Source organism: Bombus fervidus, chromosome 11 (assembly GCF_041682495.2).
Source record: "Bombus fervidus isolate BK054 chromosome 11, iyBomFerv1, whole genome shotgun sequence".
NCBI classification, from domain to species: Eukaryota; Metazoa; Arthropoda; class Insecta; order Hymenoptera; family Apidae; genus Bombus; species Bombus fervidus.
This window is the reverse complement of record NC_091527.1, coordinates 8,388,585-8,401,076: the sequence shown is the minus strand read 5'-3', so window position 1 is coordinate 8,401,076 and position 12,492 is coordinate 8,388,585. Positions and strand designations below refer to the sequence as shown.

Here is a 12,492-nt window from a genome sequence, read left to right as displayed (position 1 = left end):
CTTTTACAAAATTGCTAACCGTGAAACGATGTTTTGTCCCAAAATGTAACAATTGTTCAATGAAAATGATAAAATCGACGTAATACACTTATAAAATTGGCTGTATTTCTATTCTTGCGCGTCTCATTTTTAACTCCGTTGATCTATTTTTAAACGATCGGTCGTTATTGTTGTTAAATGATTTCATAAAGCGTCGTCGAGTATTCGTGCACAGGCAATTAACAATTGTCCGTAATTGTTTTTCTTCGCGATTCTATTCGTTAATAGCACGTCGAAACAAAAGCCAGCGAATGAGAAAGCAATTTATGATAGAAAATCGGATTGCGCTTGAGGGAACCGTACGAACGAGAAAAATCTTTTTAAAGTGACAAACTTGCGACAAAAGAAAGGTAACTGACTATATTCGAATCGATGTTTCTTAGAAGCGGATATTGGCAGCTTATTTAACTAACAGATGAATCATTCGTAATGACGTTCATACTTCTCTCTGAATTTCGATTTATATCTTCTGCGTAATAAAATTGTATTTTGCACGTAAAACCAAAAAACAGGAAGATAGCTGAATTCATGGAAATCTCATTGAAACAGACATCTAGTGAATATATATAAGGAAATGAATATTTCACGAGCATTTTAGGGTTCTCTTTGAAATTGATTCGTTCCATTTGTTAATAAAAGCAATTTTTGCTCGTACAAAAGTTCAATAGTCGATGTTTCTATGAAGTCAATAACAAACTTTTCAATCGTTAGTTCTCGGTTATAATCCGGGTGTCCCGTTGTTAGTCGATGCACGTGACGCTACGTGCTAGTCGATGCTGTAAATGGATCGTCCATTAATATCACGTACAATGTATTCCGAACGAAAGGGAATCTTTGATTGGATGCCCGTGAGAAGTATCTGGGTGATAATGAGCGCGGATGCGCCAGGAACGCGAGCGATCTATGTCGGATTTCAGGGTCACCACGAGACGAAGACCATACAACTCTTCGAGGAGTCCAGTGGTAAATTATTTCGGTTGGTCGCTAATTTTGTCGCGGTATGCCATACCGCGCAGAGAGTGCGGTGGTTAACCATTGCTACGTAGAGCGAAACAGCTTACTCGTTGTCTGCGTCCTTCCACGCTTATCTCCCCGATCTTTGCTTTCTTCTCCGGCACCCTTCTTTTCTATTTCTTTGTCTAGGCTTTTTTCGAGACATTTGCTGGACGATTGACTCTCTGTTTTCGCTTGTTAAAGTCAGCTGACCAGTCAATATTCTCCTCTGGGTTGAGAAAAGCTTATAGTTTCAATGAGAGACGCGAATTGCCCTGGAAATGTGGAGATTTCCACAGGAAATGTATGTGCCTGACGTATCGCACAACAGGTTATCAAAGACGTATTAACTTTCTAATGGAAACAATGCGAGTCCCAAACAAATTTGATCCAAGCATAGCGAATTAGTCAATAAAAGAGTTAATTGCGTGACGAGGTGGAAAACAAATAATGCGGTGGCTACCCAAACTGTACCTAAAACACGCTGTAAAATCGTGAGAAGTTAATAAACGCAAGTGCGTCAGCGATAGCAGTCGTCGAACATACCTGTATGTGTGTGTCAAATCAGGAACGAAACGAGAAGAAATTGTAAGGTCTTCGATAAAGATGAAAATTAACTGTCTCTGAGATAAGTATGTGCGTCAATACTGATACTGTATCTTATCGAGCTCTGCCGTTTTTGCATAGATCGTAATCTTTGATCGTTGCAAAAAATCATTGTTAAATACGTTGCTAGAGATATATACGTTAAGTCTTCGATAATTTTGTTCTCAGGCATATTTTGCTATTAAAGGAAGATAATCATTGTGACCATCGTTGAATATATATCTACCGTGGAATATATTTACATATTCCGTTTTTGATCTATGATTTAATTACGTGAAAGAAAAGTTCGAATAATCTGATAACGAAAAGACTTTACTTTGAAACGTGTCAACGTAATTTTCCGTCAAGGTTAGTGTTAGTACCTTGCCGAATTGTTTTATAGAAAACACGTTTGTTTTTGTGTAAAAATCAATCGCAAACGTCGTAGAGACGCGCATCTATCGATTTATTTAGAACGAAAATTTTTAATTTCCACAAAAAAAGCTCTCGCGTATTAGACAAACGAAAAGGGATTAAGACCTTGGTTACCAGACCTTGGATTCAGAACCTGAGTTAACGCATCAGACATTTGATATCGAGGTTAAACGTTCCTCTTCGGTAGAAAGAAGAAGAAAAAAAACGAACAGTTTGTTTCTCTTAGCAAAAATTGCGAGGGCGTCGAGATTCCATGCATACTGATTCAAGTTAATAAATTCCAATTTTTTCATCCGGAATTCCATGCGTTCATCTATTCTGATCACTCAAATTCGTTTTCTCTCGAATTAAATACTTCCTGAGCAAGTCATACCAAAAATCGCAACTATGTTACAGTTATGTACCTTCAGCCGTAACGCAAGTGGAATTTTTATGTTGTCGCGAATCACATTTCGACTTTTCTTTCTATTTCGATCATCGGAGAAAACGAATGCAAGGAAAATATTTACAGCGTTTATCGAGGCGCCAGTGATTCAAGATCGTCTAAATATTTCGATGCGTAGATCACGATTAATCTTACATCATAAATATTTTTCAACAAGAATAAGTTATATATGAAAATCTTTTCCGGCAGATTGGAACATCCGGTCATGCCGCGACGTACGCTGAAAGTCTATAAGCTGCTGAAGAGTATTTTTGTCCGTGGATATTATCGATTGCATATACCCCTGATTCGTCCTCCCTTTCTCTTGCACATCGAACGTATAATTTGAACATATAGATTCTTCTCCTTATTTTATTTTCCGTCTATGTACGAGTTCTCCCATTCCAAAGCTGATAGACGTTTTATGCGTATCGTTTTAAGTTTACAAACATAGATCGCGTTTTGTTTCTGCTTTACACAGACTGACATAACATGACGTAAACAAAGGGAAGAATCTTCAGAGGAGAAATTATGATTTTTCACAAGTCTTAACACCTCTGTAAATAGTTTGTTCTTAATAGCTTTAACAGGCAGCTACTTTTTAGATTTGCTTCTAGAAAGAAATTATCGATTCTATGTACATGCGGGATTGCGAGACGAGAATCAAGATATTTTCAAGCGGATCTAAATCGATTTCGGTATAATTCACAGATCAAATCGTATGAGAGAGGAAGAGTTTGACACGGTGGAACACGAGGTGGAACACAGTTTGTAAATTCAACGATGAGTGACGTGTCTCAATTGTGATTCACTGCAATGCGTCACAGTGAATAGAGAATCTTATTCTTGGTTCATCGTGGCTTATTGTTCGCAGTCACCTACTTTCATTTGCCCAATTGTATCGTTTACTTCGCGCAACACTCTATGAGCTATGTGTCTGTATATATTTTAAAGCAGGAAATTTCACTCGATTCCCGCAGCGTTCGAGGAAACATTTATTTTTCAACTACGACACCTTCACATTCCTAAAAGCCTTTCTCATCTTCTTAGCATATCTAATAAACGGATGGACTTTTTAAAAAACTACGCTATCATCGATTTGATGGAAAGTTCCTGCTCGTGATTGGCGGAATTTTACCAGTTTACTCCTATTTGACCGTATCACGTACTATAAATAGGTTTAAATAATCACGTGAGGCTTGCATACTGACGTAAACGTATGTAGTATTGTATAGAGTATCCATTTCCTAATATTAAACTGATTTTAAGCGTAATCGAGTTTATCGACGACACAGCGATAACTCGATGTAACCAAATAATTGGAATTACTTTGTCGTTGAATTGTCGTTATCTCGAATTTACATCTTTTCTAGTTTGATCTAGACTTTATTACGCGAGAGCCTTTTAAACCTTTCAGTTTTAAACGCTGGCGTGAAAATTCAATGGCACTCGTTGTTTTGGCCTTCCTCTCAGAGAAATTGTAAATTTCGTAAATCATCCACTCCGTTTAACGAGCTACTCCGAAAGAAAAGCTAAAAACATTCCGATTCTTTTTTTCCTTGTGTTTCGCCAGATTTACGAGAAGTTACGAATACGCGGTTCTCGCCGATCGAACGAGTACCCGTAAAAATATCCTTTCGGAAGACACGATAAAACATGAAATAAAAAAATTTATCGCCGTTGATTACGGTAGAGTATAGCTTTTGTCATTTGTTTATTGTTTACCTTTCACTTTTACGATTGGCCTTTATGTGACTCGGTGCTTACGCCACTGATTTCGCGCTAAAGAATCGGTAAAATAACGTAGACTTGTAAGAGGAAGGTTGGAGTAGTACGAAGTGAGATTACATGGACGAGAGAGGATGAGAGACCCAACTTCAACACCAAAATGGCGGAGACCTGGAGGGTTGAATGTGGCACGTGTTTGACAGCCTAACCCAATGGCGTAACAATAAATTTATACCTTTTCAAGCGTTTGCTAATAACTATCTCATAACTCTGATTCGTGGCATGTAGATCAATCGATTTACGATGTTGCGAAATAAAATGGTTAAAAGTAGATAGTTGCTCGTACGTATGTAGTTTCTTATTCGATCGACCAATTTGGTTCACGCTGCCAAAAAGGAAAAAAAATGGGACATCGGAGCTTAAAGTGAACGTTATTTTATCTATTGATGATCAAGTTAAACGGCCCCTCGTTCGTTCTAAATAGTATTTCAATAAATAAAAAATAAGAATACAATCGTAATGGAATTGGAGTGTAATACAGATATGTTTCTCTTTTATTTGTTAAATATGTTTGCACTAGGAGAGCGAAAAATACTAACAAATAATCATTAGGATGTAGATAACATTTGTTTAATTAGTATGAACTAAGCATTCTATTTCGATATTCAGCATTATCGGGAAAATTCTTATCGCTGTTTTCTGAATTCTACGCCTCTGAAGCCCGACCACCCCCGCGTACCACCCCAAGTACACCCCTAATGACGTCATAGGACAGTGGCGCCAACAACTCTGTACTGACGTCAGTCCTGAACATTGGGCAACTAAGTTTCCTTCGCGCTATGAATTCCACATTTTCCCCTTTCGTTTCGTACGAAAGGAGAATGCGAAAAACAATACTTTCACGATATTGCGTCCCTTTCCCATTATCAGTTGATCTTTCGTGGCCTTTTTATTTCATTTATTAGGAAACGAAGCATCGCGCGCGCTTAGAATAGAGTAGAGTTTTGCATATATCGTGCTATTATCGAGTCGGCGTAAAGCAGTACCTCTGTCATCGATTCATCATGACGACAGCAATGACGATCTCACTCGTCGCTAGTTATACGAGTTATAGTTGTAATTATTTTACGTCAAACCAATTGGTTGGTTCAATTTATTTTTCAATTTAAACTATGGCGTTACATATCGGTATCAGAACCAGAAACCTTCTAATCTTTCGCATTGTTTTACAATCGCGATGAATCACCCATACAATAATCAATACGTGTTGTTCCTTACTTTTTTCATCATTTTTTTCCATTTTTTTTTTCCTTTTTTTTTTTTTTTGCCGATTTTCCGTTTTGTGAAATTCGGAGATTCTCGAATCGTTGAAGAGAAGGAGCTGTTGTACTCGTATATTTCACAAGAGAGCACGGTTCCATCGGTGAATCGACTTTTCTAAGGTGCCGTTTGTGCTTACGTTCGCGCCGCACTATTCACACAATTCATTGTCAATGTCGTACATACAGAACGGGGTGATACTACGAAGATGGCTGTTTAAAATCTTTCAGTTTTACGGATATAACTCGCTTTAGAAATATTAGTACTGCATATATCATTTATCATGCGAGACGACGTAAATGCGCTGTTTATAAAGACTTCCATAAATATCCCTTGAATGTTTATTACGATTGACGTTTGCGTGATGGAGGAAGAAGAACAAAGATGTACATATTTCGTGGTGAAACGATCGAAATTCCTAAATATTTGAACGAGTAAGGGAAAATCAAGATATCCAATATTCCGAGAAAATTTATTAAAAGATCTTTGCCATTGACGTCCCTTAATTGAAAAATAATGCGTTCAACCGCAACGTTTTCAATGTGTAACTGCAAATTTATGTATATATATATATATATCCATACATGCATATTTGTGCTTACGTTGCATCCCGCTTTCTCGCCGACGACGATTCGGTGATATGTATACACATCATTCTCTCCGAACGGACGGACGAACGAACGCGAATCCCTCTTTTTATTGTCGCGACGATGACGTCAATTCTCTCTAATCTCGGCGCTCATTTCTGAAAATTATGATAGTACCGGTAGGCCAACGTACCGTCGACGGACGTTTAGAACGATCATCGGTTTCCTGATTACGACCCTCCTGCCTTGTACAAACGATTTTGCCTTGTCGCTTACGGTTTTTCGTTTTGAAAATTAACTAATCGATACAATCAATCGTATGGCATTTAATTCAACGTCATCCATCATTTATATCTTAGTTAGAACGTCATGAATATTTTTTCTTTTAATTAAATACCATTTTTCCTTGATGTTTGGCGTGATTCTAGAGTCGCATATAAATATGATAACGTTCGATGATCGTATCTTGTGTTCCGCCCTCTGGCTAACGTTAATTCTGAAGAAATTATGATCCGCTATCGATGCTCACAATGTACTAGTAAAATTTATGTATGTATGTATGTGTTTTTTAACATAAATTTTCCCAGTCTTTGTACTAGAAACGATATTATACAATATTAACGAAGGTCGAGATATACGCGATTGTTCTTCCTATGAAAGCGATCTTATAATTGTGGCATTTATCTTTTTAACATCGATTAAAAGAATAATAATATTGGAGATAAAGTTTAAGTAAAGCTTATCTTTACTTATCTATCCTTAAATATGAAGGCACAAATTAGTACTATAAACGTAGACATTTAGCATAGGACTTGGAGTTACAAAAAAAAAAGGTTTTGGCTTCGGAGCTCTATTATAAAGTAACGCTGCCAGGGTGCGGACCTGGATTAGCATACATTGTACTTATACTTATTAAATATATTTCTATTATACATTCATCCACTGGTTCCTCTCTGTTCTATTCCGAGATAAACTTCAACAGGTATAAAACGATTTAACGAATTATCCTAATTTGCATACTTCGTTTTAGTATTCGTTTTGTAATATTTAGAGACTGTTCCGTTCTACCATGTTTTCCTTTTCTCTATTTTAAACAATCAGGATTTACCGTAAAAATAACTTTGCCAATGTTCGTATTCGACGTAGAACTTGAAGTTACAAAAAAAAGGTCAGTTTTGAAGTTTCGATAGTCTTATAGATGATAGATGTACCTAGAAATGGACAGATGTGAGTAAAGGGAAGTGCGAAGGTGATAATAATATATCCTTCTCAAATACTCATTTGTTAATTTTTATTGCTATAGAGGTGTAATCGAAATAAATATTATGTGAATATACAGAGCGTGCTAGAAATACGAAAAACACTGTGCGAATAAAGTGTAGGAACATCATGACAATTGATAGATATATATATATATGTTGTTCACCACATACTTTTGGTTTTCTTCGTAAAAAAACACGCTAAAAAGGCTACCATTCAAAACATTGCGGTAATATTTTGCGTAATTATTTAATTATTTAATTTTGCATAGTTATTATAAAATTCTGCCGACTTTCCATTTTCAGCATAACCGATATGAAATTAATAATTTCTTACATACTCGTTTTCATTCGCAATTGTAGTATACATTATTTATACGTTACGTAAGACCTAGGAAAGCATTCTCTGATATCGATTAAGTGAAATGTTAGAATAAGCGTATACAGGAAGATAAATTACAGGAAATAAATACGACGATATTATACAATAGTCTCTATACTCTATATAATTGGAACATTCACTAAGCAATTTCTTCGCCTGGGAAATAAATAATCATTTCCTTTTTCCTTTTCTTTTTCGTTTCCTCGTTCCTTTGCTTTTCCTTTTTCTTTCTCGTATCTCTGCCGCTCTATTTGCATAGCTGTATTTGTGATCTATACAATTAGATCTACGTGTAAGAATATAATATAAAATCGCTTGATGATGGACGTAATGTTAAATAAATATAGTAATGTAAAGTTCATTGAGAGGATCATTTTCATATGATATTTAACCATGAAGTACGCATTAACAATACATGCAGATAATTTGAATCTGATAAAGGAGAAAAAAAGACTTAAAACGATTTAAATTGAACGACGTTTGACGGTAGTCGAAATTGACAAATGTTCATCCTATTCTTATACGCGATTTAATGAGATGCAATGGTAATACTCGGGACGCGACAATGATAGCATGTACCTAATGTTTGTAAGGAGGAGACGCAATTTCTGAGAAATTTTTAAGCATCTTCTTCGGCCCATTCGAAACTCTCTTCTCCACCAGACGTTACTTCTTCGATGTTTGGCGATTCTTCGACGGCATTCCCGCCGGTTACAGGTTTGCTTTCCGCTCCTTCTGGTTCCTCGACGAAAGGATCTTGTGCCATCTCAAAACGTTCTTCTTCTTGCACATCATCTTCGACCTTCGTAGAAAATGGCAAAAATAAGATATAATATTAATATTATAGATAGTATCGAGGAAAAACCGTTGAAACAGGTAGAAAGCAATAAAGTGCTGATAGGCCGGGAGGGATGGATAATTCCGTAGACCTTTAGGACATTGGGAAATTAAAAAAGCTGTACGTTATAGTAATACCAAAAACTCTGGTATGAAAAGGATATCTTAGTGGAGAGAGTGATCAATAGTCAGTAATCAGTAATCACTAATCGGTAATCACTAATCAGTTACGACTGAGTTGCCACTAGTTGCAGTTGCGAGGAGGCTGCAAGTAGTTGCGGGTTAATCGTTACTCATGAGTTGTCGAGACGTTGTTAGTTGTTGAAATTGGTATTTACCCTCGTATCGTCGTCTGTAACTGGATCACAGAGCCTTTCTTCCCTTTCCTGATCAGTGATATCGCTGGTTATCACATCGTCGTGATAATGTTCGATGTCTTTCACTTCATCTGGATCGTCGAACGTAACATTCGCTAACCTTATCTCTGTTTCCTCTTGGTCACGAGCCTTCTCGAGTTCTTCCTCTATGATCATTCGCTCCTGTTCCTTCAACATAGCCGTTGTTTTAGCTTCTGCTATTTTCCTAATATAAAAAATTATGCATCAGTTACATCGTACGTGATTCACAATTCAAAAACACATATCTTCCTCTAACGCATAAATTATACCTTTCTTCCTCAAGTATTCTTTCGGTTTCCAATCGACTAGCCTCGATTTTCGCCTCCTCGACTTTTCTTTCAGCTTCGGCTTTTTCTTGTTCGACAATTTCGTCAAGATGCGCCAAACGTTCCTGCGCTACCTGTAATGCTTCCCATGCTTTCACCTCATCCGCTTCGAGTTTTACTATTTCTTCCTCGGCAGCCTGTTTCTTTTCTTCCTCGGTCCTATAACAAATCATCGAAGGATCGTATGAAATATTTTCAGTGCTCGATTATAGTTATCAGTGTCCCGCTAGTTCAATTACGATTTCAGTTCGACAGAGGTTGAAATTTTGGCTAGTATGTCGATTGCAAATTGATTAGCAGGTTACCTGGCCGAGTTCAATGTTATGATGTTAATCGTTTTGCCAACAGTCTCGCATCTTACATAATATCGTAATTACCGATACGTGCCAATTTTATTAAAAACTACGCACCTTGCCTCCTCAACAGCTTTAATGAGGTATTGCTCTATTCTTTTAACCGCCTCTTCCTTGTCATGTTTCACTGAAATTAAAATCTTCTTATTAACTGGTCGATCAAAATTTTCCTTGCTTAAAAATTTTTATTTTAAATCTACCAGCTTTTATTTGTGCAACATCTCGCGCACAATACATTACGATACGTTTCCAAAGACCGAACAAAGGAATTATATACGATACAAAACGAATATCATGCAACATAAAATAGATTTGGGAATAATTGTACGCTATAATAATAATCATAATCATCTGGTTACATTTTATACTCGCCAGCTGACTCGGTATGTCTACCTACAATTTTTTTAATCAATTCTTAGGCAACTTCTTTTTCGGATCAACATACCAATTTTATTTGTCGCCTTCTTTTCGTCTGTTTCGTCCGACTCACTTACACCTTCTGTAGTTTGAGGTTCTGAACTTGCTTTCAGCATAGATTCTTGATTGGTTTCTAGCTCGGATATCGGTTGTGGCCCTTGAACTGCTTCTGATTCTGACTCTTGCAGGGCTTCTGTAACCGCTTGCGATCCCTGTATAGATTCCGCTGGATTTTCCGAGTTTAATTCCGGTTCTAACGATATCGCAGGTTCTCGAAGTGGCTCAGGTTCCTTCACAGATTCCACTTCCTTCATGGATTCGGATTCTTTCACGGGCTCTTTTATAGCTTCCAATTCCGGTTCTGATTGTTTCACGGATTCTGCTTGCTCCGCAGGTTCTACTTCTTTCGCAAGTTCCGCTTCCTTCACAGATTCCGGCTCCTCCACAGACTCCGGTTCCTTCACAGGCTCTGGTTCTTTTACAGGCTCCGGTTCCTTGGCAGGTTCCAGTTCCTTCGTAGGTTCTAGATCCTTCGCAATTTCCGGTTCTTTCGCAGGTTCAGGTTCCTTCGAAGGTTTCGCTTCTTTCACTGGTTCCGGCTCTTTCATAGGTTTGACTTTTTTCGCGGATTTAGGTGCTTTTGCAGGTTCAGGTTGTTTGCTGAGTTCGGATTCTTGCAAGGGTTCGGGTTGTTTCGCAATTTCTGATGCAAATTCAGCCTCTTTTATAGTTTCCGGTTTAGATTGAGTTTCATTTACCGGTTCTGGCTCCCTTATAGATTGTAACGTCGAAGCTTTGGTTGCTTCGTCCTCTGTTCCCTTCGTTTCCGCTTTTTCTCGCTTAAATCCACGTTTCTTTTCTGGCTTTGATTCCGTTTCTTTATCTGTTTTAACTTCTACAAGACACATGGAACGATCACGATGTCATGTTTTGTATGGAACATGAACACTTGGAATTTCAAGAAGAATCGTACCTTTCCTCAGCGTTGATTCATCCAAATCAGGTTGCAACGCTCGCGCTAAAATTTGTCAAACTACGTGAACAAGGACAACGAAATAACATGTACAGGTTGCATTTATCGACGAAAGTTAGTGAGAAATATTACTGACCCTTCCGTAATTCTCTTTCCGTCATCGGCACATCTGGCGCTATAGAATAATACGAAACGTAAATATTCAGTTAACGATCAAGATTCCTGCGAGGCTATATTTCTGTATCTGAAATAAACACGAGTGAAAACGCGGAGTAAAGCTGCGATTAAAACGTTAGCCAGGGCAACATTTGGGAAGTGTGTTACGATACAAAACGTATTTGTTAATTCACCATATCCTATCGACACGGATAGGATGCTTTACAAAGATAAAGCAAATTAATATTTACACATACGATGGTGTGCGACCAATGAATTAGAATATTAAAGAACTTTGAATACGAGAATATCGGCGATGAAATTATTTCTGCGATTTATGATATTTCCTCTTACGACGAAATATTACGACGTAATACGATTTGCAGGAACGATGAATCGGATTGTTGTCCTCGTTTTATCTCGGTTTTGCGTTTGTCTCCGATTATACATACGTGGTAACGATGATCGTAATACGATGGTCAATGAATAAAAACACACGATTTATACTTAACATGTTTCAACTTGAGTAGCATTCGCTTCTCCGATGGGACTTTCACGTTCGTTTGTGTTACAAATTACATTTTCATTAGGATTATATTTAGATAGCGCTCGTAGCACGAAATGAACTCGTGCGAGACTCTTTCGTCCCTTTTAATGCAAGATTGTACGATACTGTGATATCGTTATCGTAATAACGACTGCTGTCGTTACAGTGTCGTTACTGTTACTATTAAAATTAATATTTCTTTTCAACAACCGAAAACCACTCAACGTCACTTCAGAAACAAAATGTCAGCCGGCCTAATTATTAGAAATGTAGGTAAAGCACGTAAGGAATCTTACCTCGAAGCAATGCATTCACTGCTAAGCCACTTCTTCTAATTTCCCGATTTTTGTGCAAGGGGAACAATTCACGGTGCTGTTTTAATCATCGATTATGCTTAATTTATTTGGACATTTTCTGGCAAGGTCGAACAGATTCAACGAGAAACGAAATAATGAACATCGTATTAACATCCAATATAATTACAGATTACTCGAATCGTGCGTAGAAATTTCTCAAAGAAATGAAATTTTGCTCAAACAGTACGATATAAACGATTACTCGTAACTGCTATTACGAAATTACGATTATTCATAGAAATCGAATTAAGTCGACACAGACGTGTCTAGCTTTTAATGAGATACTCGACTATCAGTCTCGGGTTTTTACCTCGGGCAGAAATACTTTCGGTAAAGATTTTCACACGCGATCGATCTTAAAATAAAGAACATGTTGC

At 37.4% G+C, this 12,492-nt stretch overlaps 1 protein-coding gene across 7 annotated transcripts in view; it reads right to left on the bottom strand.

Moving 5' to 3' along the window:
* The window catches only part of LOC139992332 (uncharacterized), a 261,704-nt gene that overhangs the window by 239,222 nt on the left and 9,990 nt on the right, over positions 1–12,492 (bottom strand). For 4 of the 7 annotated variants that reach the window (XM_072013083.1, XM_072013084.1, XM_072013082.1 and 1 more), the window contains 7 exons: positions 11,193–11,231; positions 11,057–11,101; positions 10,112–10,978; positions 9,724–9,793; positions 9,257–9,472; positions 8,928–9,171; positions 7,386–8,554 (listed from right to left, as the gene is read on the bottom strand). In XM_072013083.1, coding sequence (XP_071869184.1) covers positions 8,372–8,554; positions 8,928–9,171; positions 9,257–9,472; positions 9,724–9,793; positions 10,112–10,978; positions 11,057–11,101; positions 11,193–11,231 — 1,664 coding nt within the window. In that variant the 3' untranslated portion in view covers positions 7,386–8,371. Of the gene's footprint in view, positions 1–5,343; positions 7,323–7,385; positions 8,555–8,927; positions 9,172–9,243; positions 9,473–9,723; positions 9,794–10,111; positions 10,979–11,056; positions 11,102–11,192; positions 11,232–12,492 lie in introns of those variants that run through there. The other 3 variants (XM_072013081.1, XM_072013080.1, XM_072013085.1) reach the window with 3 other exon arrangements.